This window comes from Apteryx mantelli, chromosome 16 (assembly GCF_036417845.1).
Source record: "Apteryx mantelli isolate bAptMan1 chromosome 16, bAptMan1.hap1, whole genome shotgun sequence".
NCBI lineage: Eukaryota > Metazoa > Chordata > Aves > Apterygiformes > Apterygidae > Apteryx > Apteryx mantelli.
The window spans coordinates 10,306,464-10,332,423 of record NC_089993.1 but is presented as its reverse complement, the minus strand read 5'-3'; the positions used below and the strand labels follow the sequence as shown (position 1 = coordinate 10,332,423).

Genomic DNA, 25,960 nt, shown 5'->3' with positions numbered 1-25,960 from the left:
AGCACTGTTAACAGGACTATACAGTGCTCAGGCAGTTCTCAGACCCTGTTCTCCAAAAAACCAGATCCATTTCTATTAACAGAACTCCAGTAGAAGGAAATAGGCTCACTGAGAAGTGAATGGAATGAACACCCTTGACTTTGTAACCTCTTGAGTCTACCTTAAATGACAACATGACAATTATTTTGTACACCCCTTTAGACATACCATACTGCCTTACCTTCTTCATCAGAAGAGCTGTGAGAATAACCTAAACTTGAATAGTTAGAATTGCTGCTCATAGCAGTATGAGCATGTTAATAAAAAATACCATGTGTACTGTTATTAGTAAACATGATTCTACAAACTTAAAGGAAAACTCTTTAATTCACTGTATAAACTAAAGAACTGAGGATTTGATACAACTACTGAAGTCAGTGGGCCTGAGTAAGTAGAAGACAAGCTATTAGTCTGCAAAATATATCTACATGTCAAAAATATTTACAATAGGAGGACACTGAGTGCAGATATATAAAGAGCTTAGTCTCATTTGTTTTTCCTATATAATCAGAGGAAAGATGACAGGCACCACCAGAGTATGTAGATAGTCTAATTAAACTGCTGGTCTAAATAAGCCTTTAGAGGTGCTATCTGTAGAAGGCCACTCTGTGCTTAAGGTTAATCTTTGTGAATGCCTCTTATGACCTTTCAGACAAATGTATTTCCTGGTTTCACTTAGTTACCTTTTCCATTTAAAAAGAAGCTTTCTAAGAAACCTGACAAAACCAAAACAATCCTGTCTTGCCATGTGCTCCAAGGATCAAAAAGAATTTTTTTTATCTACCAGAACTACAGTGCAGTGAAGAAAACAGTTTTCAGAAATTAATCTAGGAACAAATATTACTTAATATCACTATAGATTATATTAAGTAAATGTAATTTGTACCATCTTGCTATTGAATTTCTGGAAAAAAAAAAGGGATACAATTTAGGAAATCATACTCGTGTGTGTGTGTGTGTGTGTGTGTGTGTGTGTGTGTGTGTGTGTGTGTGTGTGTGTCTCTCTACATGCTAAATTATATTATCGCACCTAGGGAACAGTCTTAAAAAAACCTGTTCCTTTAAAGTTACATAGAAAATACTAAATTTGGTCACTCTACTTGTACATGAATGCATAATTTCAAGGTTAAAAGATTTTGATCTAAAGTTCAGTGTATTTAAATCTATATTATCTTAAATACTGACAAAGCAACACATAAGCAAGCACTGAGATTACTCACTTGGTGTAAGAGCTTTGCCAAAATTGGGGTCTCAAAGGCAGGAAGAAGAAAATATTACTCTCTTGTCAATTTTGATTACACGACAAATTAAATAATGAAACAGAGCATATGCTGGCTGGTAAATTTTAGAAATAACAGCTTTCAGCACTCCCTGCTTTAGTTTCGTACTCAAATATATCTCAGCTGTTCATGTTCAGAAAGTTTGTTTTCTCTTTAATTCTGCTCTGCTGTTGTAACATTTCTAAGAGGAGTAGGTAGGTATCACATCCTTTTAATGAGCAAAGGTTGTTAGAAGTTACAGCATCTACAATCACAAACAATGAAAAATGATGACATTTAATAAAGTTAGGCTGTTATGTATGCACAAACTGAAGTATTTTTGCCACATCTGAAAAATTGCCTCTTACCTAGATAAACTACCTGTATTTGTCATCTCATTCTGAAGAACAAATTCATCTCTCACTTTGTTGCTGGAAAACCAGATATTAGTTTAGGTTTTATTCAGCAAAGCTCTTAAATGCATTCAGACATTTGCTTATATATTAGGGTCATTAAGAAACACTTATTACTATATTAAGTGCTAAGTATCCTTATTAATTTCAGTCTGTCAGTGATGGTTCTCAGGACAAAAAATCTTTACAAGATTGTCTACAGCTCAGCAAAAATTACCCACATTTTTGGGGTCATAGAAAATATCGTAATAACCTAGGAAAATTATACGTGAATGAGATATATAGGAAAAAGTACTTCTCCTTTTACATAGACTGCTTAATTTAAAAATTAATTAATTACGTTTATCCAAGAAACATGACATGCAGATTAGGTTTTTGGCTTGACCGCCTACCCAAATTCTTTATTTTTCTGTGCAAAGCTATATGCAAACCTATTTATATCAGCACTATAAAATTCTTAAAAGCTGAATATGCATTTCACGAGCAGAATCGATTGACTGCAACAGGTCTCACAGATGAGAACGTTAGGTCAGCTTAGTCTCAGTTTTTGCACACAGGATTTTTTCTGTACTTCTGCACGTAAAGGAGGCAAACCTTTGAAAACTGAGGCTAAACGTTCAAAAGTTTTACAAATATGCTTTCAGAAACATTTATTCACTTAAATGATAAACTGTTCTGAACTGAGTTGATTTTCACTGTCACTTTTTCAAGGTCAATATTGTTTATAATGAGTGCATTTAAAGAAAAAATCACAGGAAAATTTCTTAGATGTACAGCTCACAAGTATGGTTTAACTTTGCATAGTAGTAATACATATTTACAAGTGCCAGATTTTCAATTTATAAATATTTATCATAAGGACATGATTATATCTTTAATTAGCCCAACTGTTAAGGACACTTCTAATGTGAGAAATGTAATTCAATATTTCATAACAGATGTAGCCTCTACAGTTAGTCTTTTATCTCTGCTTGTAATGAGCGGATACTTAAACCAAAAACATTATGTAATAGATTGTAAGAGAATAACCACGCATTTAAACTTACAATAGATAACAAATTTGCTGAAGTTACATACCTCACTCTAAAGCATCTGTGCAACATCACAGTACTTAAGTATCTTATTATTTCCTACATATAATCCATGTGAATTTCTTTGTTTACAGAAGGAACTAAATTAATATATTGTCCTCCTTTGCCATTTCTCTCTGTAATCAGATGAGTCATGGCTCTGTATTTGACACTTTTAGAAAACATACAAACATGAAAACTGAGATAGTTTCAGGTCTGATTCTGGTTTATTGGCAACAGAAATACCAGGCCCATCTATTAGCATCAACATTTCCAAACACAACCACCCCTAAAATATGCACATTAAACTGAAATTTTTCATAATTACACAATCCTATGGAGTGGTTGGAAATACTGCAGAACAGAATCATGCCAGAATGGAAAGGGAGAAGTGGAGAGAGAGAGAGGGAGTAAAAAGAAGAAAGGATTGATGAGGGGGAGAAGGAGAATCCAGCCTGGAAGATTCATTAAAAAGGAGACTTACTTTCTTTTTCCAGAATAAATGAGGGATAACCATCTTAAATTGGAAGTCATAATAAATAAATAAAAAAAGAAAAAAGAAAAAGGCAAAATAAATTGGGATTTCATTACCAGTTTTCTGTGTTTTAATCCTCCAAGAATTTATCAATTGAAGTGGGGGAAAACCAATTTCATTTCTAATGATATGCTGAAATTGATTATTCTTTGGCAAAGCAGAGAGACAGAAAATAACTGGTGTCGTTGCGTATCTGCGCATCTGTCCTACCATGATAACTGCCTGTTTGTAATCTGTTGACAACATTTTGTGGACTTAAAAAGACCATTCTTCATACGAATAAAAAATGGAAACAGAATGCATCCGTAACTAAGGAAACTCAGAGTCAACTTTTGATTCAGCTAATTTTTCTCAGCATTCTTTGTTACACTGTTTTGAGCTGCTTGCTCTTTGTATTCATTTAATTAACAAAATGTTTGATTCACTGGATTGTGAATATTACTTATTGACTCATTTACTTATTGTGTAAAATAATAAATAAAAGATTGATGTTTTAACACATTCATGAAGGAACCAAAAAACACATGTCATTTTTGGAGAATTTGGGGGGCTGGGAAAGAGGGGGCAGGGCATAATGGGAAATAATGGCGGCACTGTAAGAATGGGATGCTGGCACAAAAAGGAGTTTGGAAATTTCATTAGAGTTGTCTTGTATTACTGGCTTCCCATTCTTCCCACCCTCCATCATTTAAAGCCAAGTCAAGTAGCCTGTTATAGGTTTTGTCTTTTGACTAAGCCTCTGGATCTACATTAGCAGAATGAACCTGAAATAATCCCCCTAAGAAAAATAAGTATTGAGAAAGCCAGTCTGCATCAAGTTTAAACACGGAAACAAATGCATTGCATACTAATGTATTTTAAATTAACTATCTCCATAAACCATTAGAAAAGACAGTTTTATGAAGCTAGCCAGGAAAAGAAAAATATAACTCACCATTTTATACTGATAAAAGTTTCAGTCTACACAAATTCTGCTTTGATTGCAGAAGGTTATGCGATACATTCTGATAAACTAAAGCATTGGCCGGTGGGACACAATGTTAGTGCCTAATGCAGAATCACTTACCAACTACAATGATAACATCTTACATAATTCCTTTGATCTCTTAATTAATTATCTCCCCAGTACTCAGTGGTGCCAAATATTAGTAAACCATTTGGGTGACAGAAAACTCGGGGCCAGAACTGCTTTGGTTTCCACATTAAAGCTTACTTACTGAGATGTATTTTCAACCAACAGTACATAAGCATGTAGCTGCCTGGCCTTCCCATAGAAACATTTCCCACGATATTATCCTAGCACAAAAATCTAAGAAAAAAAGAGACCCTAAACAAGTAAGTATATTTTTATTTTTTTTAGGAAAAGTTTAAAAATGAAAACACAATATTTTAAATCAGATAAATTTTGGGCCTTTACCTGTCAAGCAAATCTTTCCAAAGGAAAATGTCAAAGCAGATAATGCTTTTCTTTCTCAAACTTAAAATGAAAATACATGAAATGACCAACTATCACAGCGGGATTATTGTTTTCTGAAAAGTTTTGTATTGTATGGGTTCCTTTGATTTGTCATTTTTATTAATCATATAACATTATGCAAAATTTGGGAGTACCACCTTAGAAGTCACTGCCTTGAGCACTTAAAATAAAAAAAACCCCAAACCCTACAACAGGCACAGATTAAATGTATACGGTGAGGCAAGGGAAATGGGTAAAATGTACAGACTCATTGATTTAAGATGTAGTAACATATGCGCCTAGCTTATACATATACATACTTAAAATTGTTATCTTCGTATCTCTTTCCTCCTTTTTTTTGTTTTAAATGTTGTTCCTTCCTTCCATGTACAATCCTACTGTTTTTCTTTAAATAAAAAAATTCTTTTATTATAATAAAGCTAAAATTCCTAACCAAGATCCTCTTAGTGTCCAAAAATGACACACTTATATCTCCTATTAAGATATTATGAGGTCTTCTCAGCATGTCTCCTCATGGGGGGGAAAAAAAACCCCTGTAAATCTTGAATCTGCAAATATGTCAGTCCTCTGCAAAACTCCCAGATAATTGTGAATTTTGGCCCAACTTACTGGAAACAGGAGGAGATCCAGAGTTTGGAAATTAGGCTGGGTTTGGATGAGGCCAGGCGTAACAATTGTATGAGAAATTAGGAATAATATCAGAAGCAATTTCCATTGTTCAGTAATCCAAATAACACGTTCTTTTATAGAGACAGAAAAAATGGTACTCTGATGCAGGGATGGCAGGAAATTTTGAGGGACTAGTACTCTCCAGAAACATGAAAGCAATTAATAGGAAACTGAAGAGCATGGAAGAGTAGCTGCTTACTGCATGTGTCTCCATGGTATTCAAGTTTCATCAAACAAAGCTAAGAGACTTGGTACAATATGCTTATTTAGAGCGTGTTCTATCTGCCTTTCATCCCAGAAAAGGCCCCTATTGGTAATGCATAAACAAAGGATTGATCTTACCAGACCAAGACCCTTTTTAACATTGAATAAATCTGGAGTATATTACACTCTGGGTTTAAAATCAGCTCAGTGTGGGAGAAAACAACCTCGAAGGCAATTCTGAATTCTGTTTCTCTGTTTACATAAAACATAAATTCTTTATTTTTTTCCTATAGCAATACCTGATCCTTAAATCCTTAACCAGGAAAAAATCAGATTGTTTTATATCTATGAATACTTGTGAAATGGAATCCTTGCTATTTATTTTACAGAGTTTATCACTTTTAGTTTTTCACTTTACACTCCAAGTTGTAAATTCTTTTGGTACTTTTGACAGGTGATTAGACTCAGCTGAAAATTTTGACCGGGGGGGGGGGGACTCTGAGGTTTATAAGCAGTATCTAAAATTCCTTGCAAATGGTACCATTCAAGTTCAATGTATTTTGTCTGGCAGTATAACCATTAACAATTAAACTGAAAGAAAAATTCTAAGATAGAAAAACACAAGAAAATACCTGCTTTATGAAACTTCTCCATTATCTCTTGACGAACTGATTTTTCCAAGTTGAAATAGTCATTTTCTTCATCAGGCTTCCTCAGAAATAGAGGGATGTGCTGAAATACTATTATATGCTTGCACTTATGCTTTTCCGCTACAGCCAGCTGTCCGTTAAGCCACACATCCTGGGCTTGCTTTAACTCAGGGCATTTAGAAGAATCAAAATATAACTGAGAATTTAGCACAAGAAAGAAAACACCTCCAACCCAAAAGCTGAAATAATCATCTCCCCAGTGCTTGCAATAAGTATCTATTGTTTCTCTGGTTGGAGTATTGCCAATATCATGATTGCCGCTGACAAATACCAGCGGGATGTCCTGGTCAGTGTTCTTCAGCACTTTCTTCAAATCTTGCTCTTGGTCTGTTCTCCACTGAGATCCTATAAAAAATAAAAATATTATAAAATATGTATAAAAAATTAACACAGTTTAGTGTTTATGCTCTCTTTCCCTATCCTCATTTCTTGTTTTTGTTTACGGCAATACCAGTATAGTAAAATATTAAGGGTTAGATTTTTGAACATGATAATATGCAGAATATGAATAAATTTGCACTTTAATATCATGTATTAACACAATATGAATTCCCTCCCTCTTCTCCTTTTCCTTCCCTGTCCAATTGTTCTCAGTAACTTTAATTAAACAAGGCTCTGGATGGGAACCAACATGTAGCATAGCAGCACATGATATAAGGGTGAACAGTCAGTATTTTCCCCAAAAAACTTTAGCAGATTGATGTTTTTCATCTATAGACTGATGATATAGTGAAAAAAATGCAGACTCATTGGATGGTATAATTCAGCTTTACCCAAAGGTAAAAAACAATGCAAACATCTGTTTTATATTTTATGTCTGTGCAGAGAAATTAAGGTTTTTTTTTCCCATTACCAGAACTACTTTAACAGTAAAAAAGTAATTAGTGTCTTGTGGCAACTTGTCTGTACAATGAGACTGTTTTAATAACAAACATGGCATTAATTTCAAAGAAGGGTAATTGTGTACTTTGCTAATTCTCCCCCCCATCTCAGTTTTTTAATAGTATGCATACCCTTCTGTTGGTCAGAAATATTTCTAGGGAGGTGTAACTAATCAGTAGATTATAGTCACCAAAAATTGAGAAAGATTAAAAAAAAAGTTATACTAAGGATGATAGAGATATTTTTTCAAGTTTTATAAGGAGTGGCACAGAGGCCAGTAATAGATGTTTATTATTCATAAATTGTCCATTTACAAAATAAAGTATAGTTTGCCTTACAGAACAACATTAACAGGGGCCCATTTCACAAATAATAATTGCAGTTTTTAACCAAGAAATTATAACAGGATTTTTATAAGAACTCTGAAATCAGGTTTATAACATACATTTGCATACAGGTCTACGCAAATTATCATGTATTTTAAAATTTGCAGTTTCTATAACTACACGTATGTATTATACATAAAAATTTATAATGGAGATCCAGTCACATAACTGTGAGATAAAAGACTTTTTCTCCAAGTTTCTTCAAAATGCAGAGGATCAATATGTTGACAAACACTCACCTTAAGTAACTGTTATTAGGGAAGATTTCAATTCCTTTTCTGTGCCCTATAGATAGGGTCTTAAGAATCACAGCATTCATTTGAAACTAATAATCATAGAAATTTATTGCTGTTGCTAAAATTCTACACAGTATAAGGAAAAATACTGGTAAAAAATCCCATATTTACATTTATATTTAAATGTGAAGATGTGCATGAGATTTGGTATGTGGTACATAAATTCAAAGGAAGAAAATCCTCAGCTCTCTTGTGCTTAATTTAACCACTCTACAGGGCAGAAAGTCATTCTAGGAAAATCTTTGAGTAACATGAGAAATACCGGGCGAATATTGAGGTGTGTTTGAGAAGGTAGTTGATAGCAGATCAGTTTGTAGCATATGAATGCACCAGGAGCCTGGTCAGTTTAGGCCATCCTTCCGGTTTTGGAAAATACCATTATTACTACTGGAAAAAAACAAGGCAAATAACCTCTCGTTATATGGAGGAAAAAAAGGAGTTTCCTACATGAAACCAGAACCAATTTTTGAGCAGAGGAAACATATATTGTTTCAATATGAGCTGGATTTTTTAAAAATACATTTTAAAAACTGAAACTAAAAAACTAAATAAATCGGATGTGCTTTGCTGTCTGTGGGGGCAGGGAACCCAACCGACAAAACTCTTAGCCCTGCCATGTAAAGAGCTAGAAATTTTCCTACGTAAAGAGCTAGAAATTTCAAACTATAAATATGAAAATATACTCTATGGGGGACAGGAAGAAGGCAAGAGGAAGGATTTATTAAGATATATGTAAACACAGTACACCACTGCAAATGTATCTACTATCACTTTGGGAAATTTAGCTAACAGTTTTAGTGTATAAAGATTTTTATGCAGAAGGTACAGAAATAACGTGTAGAATTATGTATACCTCTTCCCAGTGGTGAAATTTAAGCTCTAGAGACTAACACTTAGATTAGACTTGTCAACAGCAGGGCACTGATTCTCTCATTTAATGCAATATTATTTCTATAGCAACAGAGAGACATATTCAGTGTTTTACTGCAGAAAACAGATTGCTCAAAATGGAAAACAAGGTCTCTGTCCAAAGAGTCTAGGAAATTATACTACGTAAAGATTATTTTAGAACAACTATATTTTGGCTTGACCTTTTCTTGGTAAGCGGTCAAAACAACTTCAAAAGAAGAGAAACTCATAGAGGTGGGGGTGGGAGAGGAGTGTTTCTGTGGGCTTTCGGTGCAGCACGGCAGAGGAAGGGCTGAGGACCTGCACCCAGCTCCTGACATGCACTGCAGCCACGCCAGCAAACAGGGCCCGCAGAAGGCCCTTCCCCCTACCGGTGCACAACTGAAATAAATGCGATAAAGAGGAGAAGGAAGCCACTAGGAAACTACAGTGGTCATTGCCATAGCATAAAAAATATCCCCTTTAATCCCTGCCAGGCACAGAATTAGCTATATTTAGTTATTCCAATGATTATGAAGAACATTTTTATTTGACTATTTATATTTCTTGAGCTTAGACGGGGGTTAGGTGGAGGCCAGTAGGAAGGAGAAATAATGTCAAAAGGCAGTGCAAAAAAAATTAATTTGGGAAGTGTCGGGATAGATGTAACAACAGAAGTTCATTTCTGTTCTGTTTATCCTGGCGTTATGTGCAGTGACATTTTAAAATCCCAAGCTATAATACCCTGTCTTTATGTTAGGTTCTGTAAATACAGCCTTGCCCTAAGATAAATGACTTAAATTAATAACCCATAAAGGACAGTTTTGCATATGAAAAGCATAAAAGTGAGAACTGTTGCTAATGTAGCTGCATACAATTTTCTGCAGGTTCCTACTCTACCCTTTTGCGAGCTGAGCGACCTGAGAAGGAGCATACAGGGGAACCGGCAGTGCCTCTGCTGCAGTACAGCTTTCTGCCGTAGGTTGTATCACTATTTGTGTAAGCAATTCCAAAAGTCTACCTTACACTGCTTAAAGTCGTCAAATCATCCAGTCTTCTGCTCACTGGAAGACCAGATTTCAGGAAAGCAAGTACTTTTCAAGTGTTTTTGCTGAAGCTTGCATTAGTCAGCAGAAGGTGAATTCGCAGACTCTTCTGCCAAAAAAACAATCCTTTTACTAATAATCCGCACTACAGTTTTCTTTGTTATTTCACAGAGGGCTTCTGTATAAGAAAGTGTTTTTTTTAAATGCACTAGTTACAAAAACACTTTGAAACACTGTTAAACCCAACCTAAAGTTCTGCAATGTGTGCTTATCACAATTTTTTGTATCAGAGGCAGTTCTTCATTTACAGTAACCTCCACCAGCATCATAATTTTTCCCCCAAAGTATCCCAAACAAAAGTGTTTGCCCTGCTCCAAATGGTGGTGATTGATTCACAGATACCCTCCACCACCCCCAATCATATGACATACTACTCTTTACATTCTTTTTCCTCCCTTCCAAGTTATTCATTTTCGTCATCCTCATCTCTTCCCAAATAAACAACCTGCCTGTTCTTGCCCCATTGGCCCTGGTCTTGCTGACACAATACTCTTTGTTTTTTGTGATACAGATACCCTGCTAATTTCTCCCTTTTTCAGGAATTCCATTAAGCTTCCTTCCCTCCTTTTCCTATACGTGATGTTTCTTGTTTCTCCCGTTCCTCATGTTGCTATTTGTTAGTACAGTCAGCAGTCTGGGTTGGCCAGCTGCACATATCCTGCTCCCCTTTGGCTGTCTGGAACACCTTGGAGTTTCTCGTGGAGCTCTGTTATCAGCGTAGCCATAGCTCAGCCTGGCCTCAACAACCCGCTACTGCAGCGAGCAGTGCAGTGGGGAGGGTGCTATTATCAGATCTGCTTGTTGGCTGAAAACTGGTCATGATGCACTTAATATGGCCACTGGCATGCTATGGGAGCCGTAAGACCTGGCACCCAAGGCATCAGCAGTAGCACCCAGGTGTCCTACTTGGATAAGTAAGTGGCTTGTTAGAGGGCTCAGCAGTGGTGGGTTGGACTAGATGACCTCCAGAGCTCCCTTCCAGCCAGCATTTCTGTGATTCTGTGAACAGCAGCATAGATGCCAGGCCAAACAGCCACAGCAATGATCCTTCACAGTACAGAAAAATAATACTAAACAGAATGCATCTGACATCTTTCTGGTTCTCAGAGAATTACATAGTAATTTCATCTTGCTTGAATTTGACTCTAGAAGTAGAAAGAAGAAAAAATCTCACTAAACAAAGACTTCTCTCTTGGGAAAGAATGAGAAGAAAATTTTGCAAGTGAATGGCAGCGATGTATCTGAATCTGAGGAATAATATTTGCCCGACATGCAAAGGTGTTTTCTCCAGAAAGGAATAAGAGGAGAAGATCTCGAATTCCAGGAGTTGCTTAAGACATGGAAATTCTAGTGAGGTAATCTGACTTCTTTTGTATAAGGATCAAAGGCACTGGTTGTAAATTCATAGAAAAAAGAACTGTCAGGGTTCAATTACTCAATTTATATGATGACACTGCATTTCAGAGAAAATTCTGTCTGAAGACCTCTTCAGAAGTAACATTCAGTGATGTGTTTGCCACAAGCTGATGCTAAGCCATGTGGCAGAACTACCTCGGCTCATTCAATTATTCTGATGTTGCTGCTGTTTCTAAACCTTCTTTTGGGGCTAGTTTTACTTAGGACCCAGAACGGTACAACTGGCTTAACTGTTCTGCAAATCTCAGCAGAGATGCTACTGTGTCATGATTTTACTACAAGAAAAAGCTTTAGACAAAAGAAAAAAGAAAAAAAAAGTGAGTGAATACTGACCTAACATCAGCGAGTTTAACCTAACAACTGTCTTGAAAAGCTTGCCAAACAGGACCCGAACTGAGACCGAGTACTCATTTGCATTCCCAATGGCCATCCCACCGAATTACAGTGGTGTCTGTGTCTGCAAGGTCTTTGCTTAGGTCAAACTGAGGACCTGCTCAGGCACATTGAGGGTGAAGTTACACAAGATGTCTTCAGCCAATTTAACAACTCATTGGTGCTGAAGTGAGAGAATACTAGCCTGTACGTTGCCGACGTACTCTCACCCAGCCGCCTTACACCTGTTCTCATATTGCTGAACCTCTCTGTGGACCAATTCAGTTCACCTGCTTGGCAGGGAAGTGACCCAACAAGGCAAAGTGCATCAGTTGAATCTACCCTTGAAATGGGTGAATCGGGGATGGGTCTAATGGGGAGAAAGGGCCCAAAGGAAGGCACGGAGCTACACGACTGTGAACAGGCGGAGGGGTGTCAGTAAGCTGTTAGATTAGCACCGTCAAACTTGTCAATTAGGAAAGTCAGGAATTGCTCTATTTAAAGATCAAAGGGAACAATTACTACATACAATTAACTAAAATCCAAATAACTGACTGCTTTTGTTATGAATTTATTTAGAATTAAATCCCAGAATTTCTTTTGTTATATACCTCATAAGTCATCAGAAAGACCTGCATTTTTGTCTATTTTACCCATTCAGAAGTGGTAGAACTCTGTCAATTATGTAAAGGAAAATGTAAAAACCTAGCACAATCATTTCCTGGCTTTCTAAATTAATCTCAGTATTTTAATGCATTAAAAAAATGGATCCCCAAACTTTTGTGGAGTTACAAATACATCCTTTTAAAGGAAAAAACAGATTTCCAGTTTGAAAAAGAAAAAAGTTAAAAAGAAGATCGTTTAACTATCAGCTTTTATTCAAGCTACACTCTTGAAAAGAACTGATATAACAACTGCAATCTGATTAACCTCTAACCCAAGAGACAGCATATCAAAGAACAGATAAAAGCTAAAATGTAGATTAAAATACTATACAAAATATCAGATAGAAATAGTAACCAAATCTGATAACAGCAAAATAAAAAATGTCAAAACGCCATTGATGAAAAAGGAATTAATAAAAACATTGGGCCCATTCTTTCTCTAATTTATAATGAAATCAGGAGAATTACTCTGACATCAAAAGGTGAATAGTTTTTGCAACCACACATTATAAATAAACTAAAGAGAGATGTGTGTATTTTCCTAGGCCTTACAGTTCATTTCCTATCCTTTGCACTGAAGTTACCTTAATCAAAGACTCTAGTTTCAGATAGTCTCATTTTCTTCTAGAGGACTTTCCATAGTACTGTTCTCTAACTTTCTTGGGAAGGAAAAGGAGGAGTCTAAGGCTATACTCATAGGATGCTCCTTTTGTAAATGCCTCCACAGAAACAAATTTAAATACTATTTCTATCACTCTGTGACAGAACAGTCTCCTCCTGTTCAACTAGAAATGTCTATCATCTCTGCTGTCTCTCTGTGGATACCTAGCTCCAGATCAACAGGGCTGAAACTAAAACATCCCTTCCAGCATCTCTCTGCTAAGCCCTTACCAGTGACAGCACCACCATTGCGCCTGGTCCCGAAGTCCTAAACTAACGGCATCATCAAGGCACGAGGGCTTGAGGAAGATGAGACACTATCTTAAAACTGTTCCTGCATGACACCTCTAACACGTCCAACTCTGTTGGATGACAGTGAACAGTTGAAAAGAAACACCTTGCTGCCCCCCTTCAAATTCCCTTCTCCGAGGATGTCTGTAAAATGTGCAATAGACAGACCGCTGGCAGAAAGAAAAGATCTATCAGGCTGTCCAGTTCAGTCTTACCAATGTCCTTGAACTCAGTCTGTTCTCTTCATTCTTGTTCTTAGTTTAAATTATGGGTTTATTTTTTTCCTTCTAGCTTCTGCCATAATGATGTCATGCAATACACTGCATCATTCCAAGTTAATACATACAAGAATACACATCTGACTATTCAACTTTAAAAAACTCAGTATAATCATGTCCTAAAATTATTCTGTCTTAGACTGTGCTGTAACAGCCAAAATATGTCCTCTCTCTTCTTCAGACATATATATCACTAACATTCAAACAGACTGAAAACATTAACTTTATGATGTGCAAAAAAACACTTATTACATAGTTAAAGAATAATTTAAATATAATTATATTCACTGCTGGACAAACTGCCTGTTCTGTTTAACTTATAAAGAAATCTTATCTCATTACTTCCCACTGAAAAGTAGGAACTGCAATACTCATTTGTTTACAGCTGTAAGCAACTAATTTTTTCAGTACATTAGAAACAAGTAGTAATCTGTTCTAAGACACACAAAATGATCACACTAAAGAATTTTCCTGCATGAAAACACATCTTAAATTTGTTTTATAACTTTGGGTATTGAAACAAGAAGAAAATTTAACTCCAGTGTTAGCTAATAATTAACAATTGTTACATTAAAGAAATGCCAAAAACCAAAAAGTGAATGTGAGAGCCTATTTGGGGTGTAGCTACTCCTAGAGTTTCAGTGCACTGCATTAAATGTAATGATTGTAAATGTCGACATTTTTCTGAGTTCCAGCCACACAGGTGTCCACTTAACAACCTAATTCATGGGGTTTACTGTTCCACCTTCTGCTGTGAAAATAAGTATTATGCTTCATTTAAGCACAACTCTGCTCTTCTCACACATATCTTAGCAATTCAGAGATTTCACATCAAACATAGGCCATCATTGCCTTTGCTTTTTTTTTTTTAAGACATGCTTTTTTTCAAGAGAAATTGTCCTCACTGTTAGACCGAGAAGTTCTTTCAATAAAAGCATGTAAATACATAAAAAGAAATCTATTTATCCTGATGTCTATGGCATTGTCTACCATTACAAAGACATCTTTGCTACCAGAAAAACTGCGTCATGAAAAGACAGTTGATATCAACCAGCATCAATGGTTTAACAAACCATTTCCTCCTTTGAATACGCTCTTTTGGCACAAATCTTTCGCACGTGTCTGTCTTTGTTCCACAATCATGTTGGCTGAGGGGTGTTCAAAGAAGAGATTACAACAGAAACAGGCAGTACACCATGGTCAGAATCATCATTCAGCTTGCTCAGTCACCAACAGGAACTGGATGCTCTAATCCAATCCATACCCATTAAAAACATGTTATTTCCCTTTGACTACATTAAAGTTACCAGTTTGGAAAAGACAGACTTAGTTCAGCTTGATTAACTGAGTCAAAATTATGTGGACTAGATCTTCCAATTCCAAGAAAACAATAGCGGCAACAAAGATTCTAACAGTGATCCATTTACAACGTGCCAGATAACTCATTGTGGATGTCTGTTATGCTTATACATTTTCATGGGTTCACAGACAGGAGATGAACCGCTAAGGCTGAGAACAGGATAAACCAATCTAAAACTTCCTGGGCTGAGAAAGAAGCAAGAAAAGAAATTGTAACTGGACTTCGAGGGATTAAATTTGTACTAGAACATAGAGAAAAATCTAACTGTGCTTCTCTCTATATATTTGCATATATATATATATATATATATAATTTTACCTAGTACATTGGCACAGTGTATGATTTGAGTAATCATAATTCAAATATTCTCATATCTCAAAGAATTTCATATACAGAGAGTAAGATTATGAAAGTCAACAGGACTTGTTAGTTCCCCTGTGGTCCAGACTACAAATAAAATGAGTGCATACTTGCTCAAGACAAACATTTCCTTCCCACCGCACTATGGTTTCTTTGCAATATGAGATGACAAGATATTGTTGAACAGATATCCTCCATGCATGGAGAGTATCTCATGCTTCCCTGCCCTTGGGCTGATTAGAGCAAATTAAATTTCACACTAAGCAGCTTGGAAGCTGTGAATGTTCTATTAGGTTTTACTAGAATCAGATAATTACTATAAAATGTTTATTTATGCAACCTTAGTGACATTCCTTGAAATAGGTATTATTAGATGTTTAACAAACATTGTCCTACCTACCCAGTTTCTTAGACATTACTAATTAACAATAGCATAAGGATTTGGAGGGAAAAAAAACCCAAGAATCCTTTGGTTTGGGTTCCATGATACCCAGCATATCAAAGTTTGTGATAGCTTGCAACAGCAGGAGAAATGGATTCAGTGCGTTAACTTAGTTTAAGCTACTTTATTAGCAGCAAATTAGATCAAACTTAAATATTGCTCATGTTATTTCAGGTGAAGAAAAAACACTGATCAGTAACATATTTATGAAAAGTACACTCAGTATTCCACAAATATATTTTTTACCTATAGCCTGATTCAGTGTAAACATTTCAACTCCACTACTTTTACCTGCTACCTTAAAAAGTCAGCCTGTGATTTTTCTACTTCGTACTCCATTACAAATCTCCAGTGACAAAGATATGAGAATTGGGATTTAGCTGACTATTTTGCTGAAAATGCATGTGACAGAATAGAGTACAGCTGGCTCCTCCACAGCTGTGCAGGGCTGATGATAGTTAAAAAAACTAAACTTGCTTCTGTTAGTAAACCAAGCAGCCAGTTCAGATAGGCAAAAAGGAACAAACATAGTAAAGGTGACATGCTTACAGTCATTTTTTAAAGGTGGAACCATATTTTAAGCATTATATCTGTAGACACAATTTTTTTTAACCTTCTATACATATACTTGCTATACAGACAAATCAAACATACCAGCATTCATGCTCTTACCTTCTAGATGAGAAAGGGAAATCTTTTAAAAAACTATTGCATTTTTAGCTAAAATTAAACTTACATAAAACATCTGCTCCTATTTTTGTTTTCCTCAAGGGCAGGTAGAGCAGCTTTATCTGGCAAGTCTTTTTTTTTAAATTAATGTTTCTCTGTTTTAGCAAAATAGGTTATTTAGTGATAGTTTAAAAGCAATAATAAAAGCAGTTCTCAGATTTAATGTGATAAATCTCTTTTTGAGAAAGATATTAAGTATTATCAAACTTTTCTTTCCTTTGTAGAATATCTTGGTAATCCAGTATATACATTAAAAACTTGTATGGGACCTGACATATTTCTGTGATTTTTTCAGTTTACAAATGTATACATGGCAGCTTGTACATTTGCATACAGGTTTCAGCATTACATTCGTATCCCATTTTGTGTTCAAAACCCACTAGTAATAACAAAGGGCTCCAAATCTTGAACAACTCAGTTACTGAAATGCGAACAAGACAGTTCAATAATCTTAAGTAATGAAGTACAACTACGGTAGCTGACCTCTTAGAAAGTTGTCAGAGTCCAGTACTCTCTGACCAGGTTCTTTTAGATATTCCACACATACGGAGAGTGCAATGTTTAATATAAAAGTTTACTTTGAAGATATTTGATGTTACACGGGATTTTTGATTTAGCAGAGTGAAACATCTCCTCTGAGTCTTCTTCCATTGTAGGGGTTATTGGTTCAAAATATTCACAATAGTGACGTACCCCTATTGTGAAGAGAAAAAGATCAACCAAGATTTTAAACTATAATGCTTTGACTAGGAACATTTACTATAGTATGCACTTTCCCCTTGATTTAGCAAACTGAACAAGTCAGAGTTTTGCTAGAGTTACCCTCTAAGGCAGATGCTTGTAATTATATGCTGGAGTCTATGCTTTAAGATTTGTCATCTATAAAAACGACAGTTTTGAAGAAAGCCAGATTCATGTGCTTCATATTTAACAGAAATATGAGAAGTATTCTGAACTGCAGGCAGCAGCTGCACATCAAATTTGGGAATGGGAAAGAAGCTAAAGGTAATCTGGTTAGTAATTCTCTCAGGAGAAAGAATGCTTTAAAATGTTACAGTGATTATAAACAGAAATGAAACCATACCGCTATCCGGACAATAGAACTATCAACTTTGATGTTCCTCAATTCTGAAGCTGTCTCTTCTGGATATAAATAACTTCACTCTCCACAGTGTACGTGTCATAGTTTATAAGAGGTACTGATTGTACAAAAGCCAGTAGGCCCAACTCATCTTGCATCCTGATCATCAAATTGTCAAGCAGAAGTCAAATGGAGAAGTACTGATTTGAAAATTATGTCCCTTAATTGCTGCCTAAATATGAACTTAGAATCCTAATATTTGGCACCTGTTTTTGAAATCTTAGTGCATATAATCACCTCTATTATTATCTGAAAAACAACCATTTATATGGAACACAAGATTACAGAATGGGGTACATAATTTTCAGGACACACAAAGCCAGTAGTTTTATTTGCTGTTCACATATAGCATACAGTAATGCCCCAAATTGTAATTAATCAAATCGAGTTGATATGTGGTAAGGCTTTATTGAGGAGATAGTGTTAGAGAGGAGAAATGTGCAGAATTAGTAGGGGGGAAAAAAACAGACACTCAGAGATGCATACGCACTTATACCACTGCACACGGCCTGGACAACTGGCTGGCAGGTCAAAAAGTCCCTGAAAAGTCAGGGTCCGTGGGACTGGCAAGCAGAGAAAGGGAAAGCCAGGCAGGGACCCAGGGTCCTTGAAGCAGACAGGAGGAACAGGTGAAGGGAAAGGAAGAGCAAGGGATGCTGGAGCAGGCAGTGTGCTTGCAGCTCCAGCGGTGCCACAGGGATTTTATGACCACAATCCCCATGACAATGATTCCTTCCTAAATTCAAGATCTTGTGTTTTTATAGGACACTAGACTTTCTAGACAGTTCTTGCCTTTTAACCTCTGCCTCCTGGACTAGCTACCGCCAGGGCACTACCTTCCCAGGCTGCAGCAGGTGCCTTGCCCTGCTGCTTGGCTGCTTTTTTCCCTTTGTTAGGCTTGAAACCCTCTTTCTCCCACTCTCAAGGTTGCACTTCCCGAATGACCAGTAACTGGCCATTGATGAGTGGTTTATAGTTCCAGGCATCTGTTTTCAGCTCGTCCCTATATTGTCAAGGCCTTTCCCCTATCATTCCATGTTTCAACTGTACGTTGTAACAAGCGGCACAGAGTACCAAGCTGTGATTCACACAGCAAGTTCTCATAACAAGTTGGTAACAAGCCTAACCGGCCAGGACTGCGGCCTTGCAAAGTTAGCTTAAAGCACAGCTAGCATAAGGCCTGTGACTAGCAAAGGTAATAGGGTGCCCTTGGGCAACAACATCATTCACATCTGTATGTGAACCTTCTATAATTATCCAGGATAATTAAGTAATATCCTCTTTAATAAATTGGGGGCTTTAGAACAATAGAAAAATATGAAATGGCACTCCCAAAGGATTACAGGTTTCCAAAAGTTAATTTAAAGGGTAATTTACACCTGTACTTGGCTGTAATGCATCTATGGAAGACTCTACCTATGGGTACCATGCATCTGTGGGAGACTGACTACACGTCACAATTCTCTTTCTCCATCAGTATCAGCAGACAGTTTCTCCTCCCTGCTGACAAAGTTCCTAAAATTATATTACAAATTTAAGACTATTCATCATCTTTGTTACCTCAGCACATGGATGTATGTTGGACTGAACAGCAGCTGTTGCTACACAGGTATTCTTTTTAGCACATTTAAATTTTACATCCAAATACAGGGGAAAAACATAGCTACTGCAACTGTGATTTAGACATTTATACTCAAAGAATCTCATTTAGCTGCAACCTAACTCAATAGCTGTGACTGTGACACTGTTTTCTACATGGAAGTTTTCTTGGCACTTTCTATTGTCTTTACAGCCCCAAATATACATTATACTGCACAATAAAAAATGAAAACGTGTAACAGGCAATACTGGAAGATCTTACAATCTAACTACAGCACTAAACCAAGAGAGACAGACAGCAAGCACACCAAGGACCAATACAAAAATATTATCAAATAAGACTGCATCTTTGTAAAGGTGATTAAAACAATCAGATATTTTAACTTGTTCCACTTACAAAAGAGACATTTATAAAAGCAGGCACATTTCATCATGCTTTAGGGAACCAAATGTTCTGACCAACTCATGTTATCCTAAATGTTATCCTAACAGACACCTCCTGCAATTCGCGCTTTGGTTAGCATTGGTGGGTTAAACAAAAACTCTCTTGGACAAAATTCAAGTTGAGAAGCTGGACTGACCCAGCGATAACCATGCAGACAATTATTTTTAAACACTATACATTTTGCTTTTTGAAGAGCATCCTTTCACATTCAGATTCTTGATACTAGATTAATTCATAACATCCCCTGGCACAAATTTTAATATAATGTCATAGTTGGTAACAAACACCCACGTTTCTTATTACTATAGCATCCAGACACGGGCAGCTTTGTTTAAACTTGACAGCTTCAGTTTAATTCTCCCCAGCTACCTTCTGTTCACTAAGCTGTAACTGGTCTGTGTCTGAAAAAAATATCAATTTATGTCATTTTTACTGCAGTGTACCACAGTCATAAAACTTAGCAAATTAAGAATTTGAAATGTATTTCTGGATGTATGTAAATGGAAGAACACATGAGAAAATATATATTGGCACATGAAAACAAGGACGATGTTTATTCTACCGGAGAAACAACTGATGCATTTGTCTAAAAATTGACTAAAAGTTAAAGAAACAGTAGTAGACTACAAGAAGTTAATGAGACCTTATATTTAGCCTAGACACAAAATACGTATTGCAGTCATATATGTTCTACAAAGCTACAGCCTTTCCTCATAGACCCCTTTACTACAGTATTGCAACCACTTGCATCACAGAACTGCAAGGTGCTATTGTTACTTAAACAACAAACATTTCAAGAACTCATCTAGATTATGGGAGACTCAGGTGCGATTGCCTCTTTGGCCAACAAAAGTCTGAGTCCACGTCATCTACTCCCCAACGTAAATGCCTCTAGTCTATATGGTGTTCTGGTATGGATTGTTTTCACTCTCCTCTTGTCCTTAGTTCATTTTGTATAATATATTTGAGGAGCTGGAGTAGTAAGATGTGAATAGTTCTGTAGCAAGGAAATTTTATCTCCTAAACGAGGGATTTGAGACTTGCTCTCTTTTCACCCATTATTTTTGGTTCATTCAACAAAGTACAAAATCGAATCATTCACACAGTTCTAGAAGCAACACCAAGTTGTAAGCCACCAAGCTCTACAAGTCATAGGTCAGTCAGATACAGAACATGACAGCCACATGAGGGCTGGAAGGAAGAGAAGATGGTAAAGGTCTTTCTTTCCTGTGAAGCAAGCCCCTCAGGAACCAGGCCTGCCAGTTTCAGAACCACTATTAAGGTCCAAAATGGCACAAAGCAGCTCTAACTCCAGAAACAGAGAACAACTCCGTAGAGCTTCCTTCCCCTCCCCACAACCTTCCTTTTTTATGGGGAATAAAAGACAGGTAATTCAAGGAAGCTAAGAAAGATAAAATGAAAAAAAACTGATTAAAAGTGGTTGAAATGAGTAAGACCATTTAAATATTTTATCAGCTACAAAAAGAATAAGAGTCTATGCAAAAAAGCAGACTTTGGGAACGAATAAAAAAGCATGAATTGGCAAAGTCACTTATTTGGATGTGAACTAACCATTTCAAACCAGAAATCAAGACAGGTAATTGCTTCTGAAACTAATGTGAGAAATGAAAGTATAGACAGATTTATTAAAAAGAAGTGCCATCATAATTAATTCACCAGGTATGTCAGAAGAATAGAGACAAGAAAATTCTTGTATCAGAATTCAGCTCATTTCAAATACAATGACTTAGTCTCCTTCCATGATTTACACAGTTGTCTAGATTGATTTGGTCTTTGCAGATGAATATAAAAAAAATGGAATAGGTGGATCCTGCAGAGAAAAGACCTCTGAAATAGCAGATAAAAGTGATGTGAACATCCTCCTCCTCCTTCCCCCTCCTCAGCAAAACATAGGAATTCCAAAGGAGATCTCAGAAGAGCATAATGCTTAAGGCTCTTAAGTATCAGATCCTGTTTCCACTCACCTTAGAAAGAGAGGAACATTCCTTCACCAGAACCAAATTTGTTTCAGAAATGTGTTATAAATAGGGATAACAATTTGAAAGCCTTTAATTAAACCATTTAATAATGCAAGACAAAGGAGGAGAAAAAAAATGGAAAATTTTACTACTTGTGCTTAACTGACTGGAAAGGCTGGTGTCAGAATATTTAGCACATAATGACCTGGGCAGGAAAAATGCATATTGGAGATTAGGGATTTATACCTTCACTTAACCAAATTAGTACAAGTATTCACAGTGTATTTGAAGTGCCATAATACTTCTCAATTCTAGTGGTTTTGATTTCTTCTAATTAACATATAAATATAAATGAATCAATCTAAAATTGCAAGCATAAACATTACTTGCTCATTGATTATTACACTGCTAACAGACCAAGCTTAATCGAGTTCTACCAGTTTTTTGATTATACACATTATTAGACAAGACTCGTTTCATTTAGTCTCTAAACAGCTACGTTTTATTACAGTCAGAGCTAAGTAAAATTTGCAGGAGACTTGCTGTCTTACTTGTTCTTTCACCCATGTAAGTAGAGCAATTAATGAAAAATAATTAAACACCTGGTCTAAAACTACATCACATGAAGGACTTTGCTGGATAAAATTAATGTCTATCAAATTACTGACAGCAGTAGTTTAAACAGCATTTTTCTAATGATACAAGTTCCTCCAAAGGAATTCAGCCATAAAAAATAGCTGCCAGAGTCTCAGTTTCACAAGTTAGTGTTTCTGTTTCTGCTGTTGTAACTAAAGGTGTTGAAATGCAGAAGTTGTTTCCTGGGCACTAATCTATGCTAAAGGCATGGGATGAAGAAGGAAGCACATTGCTGCTATTAAACTGAATTAGGAAAGACGGGCAAGAAAGGAGGAGTAGGGAGCTGCCTTCTACATGAAGGAGCAGCTTCAACGCATGGAGCTGTTCTATGGAATGGGCAACAGGTTTGTTGAGCTTGTGGAGCAGGATCAGAGGAGAGGTCAGCTGCTAAGGATGGGATTTTGCTAAAGAGCAGCCATTTGGGGTGAGGAAGTAGATGCTTCTTTAAGCAATTTGAGAAAGTCTCCACGTCACAGATTCTTGTTCTCTTGGGAGACTAACCTTTCTGACACCTGCTGAAACCAGGAGGGAGTCTGGGACAACCTCTTAACACAGACATGAGACGGGCCAATCGGGGCCTTGACCTGCTACTCAGAAACACAGAAGTGCTAGGGATGTGTTAATCCCTGGCAGTCTTGGCTGTAGCAGCCATCGAACAGCTAAGTTCCAGTTCCTGAGGGGAGTGAGAAAAGCAAGCAGTAGATCCTTTGGCAGACTTTAGCTTATTCAGGGAACTGGTAGATGGGATCCTATGGGAGGCAGTTCTGAAAAGCTGAAGAGTTCAGGAGAGTTGACAGGTCTTCAAGGACAACCTCCTCCAAGCCCAAGAATGGTGCATCCTGATACTCAGGGAAAAGAGTAGACATACCAGGAGAGTGGCTTGGTTATACAGGGAACTCATGACTGAGTACCAAGGTAAAAAGGAGATGCAAGCAAAGACAGACTTTGAAGGAGCAATATTGAAACATTGCCTGGGCATGCAGAGATGGTGTTGGGAAAGCCAAAGTTCACCTAGAGCTGAAACTAGAAAGAGACATGATGGGCAACAAGAGCTTCTGCTATTACATTACTAATAAAACAATAAACAAAGAAAATGTGGGCTCATTCCTGAATGGGGCAGTGATTTAGTGACGGTGGATGCAGATAAAGCTAAGGTACTCAATGCTTCTTTGTCTTAGTCTTCACTGAAAACTGTTCCCAAGCCTTTGTGCCTAGAGATAAGGTTCAAGGATTAGAGGAACTATCAGTAGTGGAAGAGGATTCAGTCATGTATCTCTTGAAAAATTTCAAACTGAACAAGTCCATGGGATGAGATGGGATGCACCCAAGGGTACTGAGAGAGCTGGCAGATGTCACTGTGAGGCCATGCTCTATCACCGTAGAAACATTGTGGAGTTAGGATGTTTCACTGCTTGATAGGTGAAAAAGTGTCTGGCTTGTTGGGCTCAAAGGGTATTGGTTAATGGAAGAATAAGAGAAGTTGTCATAAACTGAAATGGAAGGTTTCAACTTCATATGAAGAAAAATACTTTTAGAAATACATTTCCAGGGTTTTAGAAAAATGCAGTGAAACAAACACATTATCCAATCAACAATGTTTTGCATTTTCAAGATTACCATTTTTGCCATACTAAGTTATGGCACACTAACTTAACGCACACAAATGTATTTGGAAATAAAGGTCTTTTATTATCATGGTACATATAGTTATAAGTATCTAACAAGCTTATAGAAATTATTTTTAGTAACACAGTTGCAGTATAAGGAAGATATTGCTTAAAATTCTTGATTAAGTACCACAATATTAGCGCTACCAGGAATAGATTTCCTATTCTTGATTATGTAATCAAGAAAAACTTCTGAAAATAATATTCAGAGTACAAACTACTTTTAATCAGCAGCTAAATACCAAGATACTGACACTGATTACTTCGTTCTTTTAATGACATCTGTAATGGATTCCAAGTGCTCTGCTTGATTGCTTCCTAGCTGATCAGGATTCTATTCATCACTTCGAGCTGCTGGAATTCTGAGGTTTCTTGGAGTTCCTTTTCTAAAGGTTTCAGCATTGCTGCAGCTAAAAAGCTATAGTGCATGCTTTGAAACAGTCATAAGCTTTACACACAGTTCTCCATGACAAAACATATTAAGAGAACTGAGGAATGCTTCTTTTCATTGACAAGCATTGATTATAAAGCAATGCTATACAAGAAACCCTACAGACATCAGCCAAGGGATGGTAAAATATAACTGAAGCTCTAGCTGACAGTAGCATTCTTCAATAACTATGCAGCAACTGTAACCATGATATGCTTTCATTAACACTGATTTTAGTCAGTTTTAATATAGCTGAAGCTTGCAACTGATTTAAAAGGCTAACATCAATTTGAGATATTAAGTAAGATAAGTATAAGCCAAGTTAACTATTATTAAACTTAAATCTTGTCTCATGTCATTTCCGATTTTTGCCTAATGAAAAAATGAGTTTTTAATCCTTTTAATCCTTCCTTTTCTTGAACTAACATGGTAAGGGAATTGACACAGCAATTAGAGAGACTCCACTGAGGAGAAACATGAAATGATTGTAGTCCCATTCCACTACAAACATGCTTTACATAGGTCTAAACATCCTTGGCTAGAACAATAGTGAAAACACTGAAATTACTCAAGGAAAAGAAATACTAGTACTGGTTTTCATTCCTACAAACACTTACACATTCAAGTAATCTGAAAAGCTATTGACTGTAAAAATTCTCAGATTCTCCGTTTCTCTTCTTCTTTAATGTAGTATTCCAGAAAGGCTTCTTACATTTTCAAGATTTTGCTACAACAAAATAGAAATGCTGACAACTTTCAGTATTCCTAATATAATTTTGAAAATGAACTCTTTCCAAGAAATTTTTGAAGTTTAATCAGTTGCTGACTTAGCTTTTTATTTCACTGTGGCTTCAGTTTGAGTTGTTTAAAGGGATAAGGTATTTGAGAAGTATGAAACCTCAACCACAGTATTAGTATCAGAATTAGTGGAGAGAGACTTGTGCCACGTGATACTGGCATATAATGGCTCCTTTTCATTATGGGTGCAGAAATACATTAGTATTTCATTAAGAGAAGTTAAGAATTTATTTGTTCCTAACAAGGAAATTACCTCAATCCCTACAATTTAGCATGGAACGCCGCAGAAAACTAGAATATGTGATTGTTGTTCCAAGGTTTCCAAGAACTACCACTGCAAGGAACATGGAAAGGTTGCAATTCTAACATCAGGGGATTTCCATTTTGATGATGTATATGCAACAAATAAATTCTTATGAAGCCAACATCTTGGTTTTTCAATGCCAAATCTTGCAGTGCCTCAAACAAAAACAGCTATTAACAAGCCAGACCAAAGAAATTGTCAATAAATATCTTGGTAAGAAATTTTTAAAACAAGATGCGAGTTGTCTCACTTTAAAATAAAATATATTTTCTTTGCATTTTATTTAACTCTTGTGTTTTAAAGCTGTTTCTCTTCTGGGGCTAAGTGAGAGAAAAAGGTAGAAAAAAAATTCTTGAAAAGCCAGTATTTCACTTCTTCCAAAATATACATTCAAATAGTTTAAACTGAAGCATTGTTTCAAATTCTTTCTAACAATACAGATTTAGAGCTCTCT

General features: G+C 36.4%; 1 protein-coding gene across 1 annotated transcript in view; it reads right to left on the bottom strand.

Moving 5' to 3' along the window:
* The window catches only part of CPPED1 (calcineurin like phosphoesterase domain containing 1), a 56,193-nt gene that overhangs the window by 15,261 nt on the left and 14,972 nt on the right, over positions 1-25,960 (bottom strand). Inside the window, exon 3 of the mRNA XM_067306491.1 lies at positions 6,299-6,721. Within this exon, the coding sequence (XP_067162592.1) occupies positions 6,299-6,721 (423 nt within the window). The remainder of the gene's footprint in view (positions 1-6,298; positions 6,722-25,960) is intronic.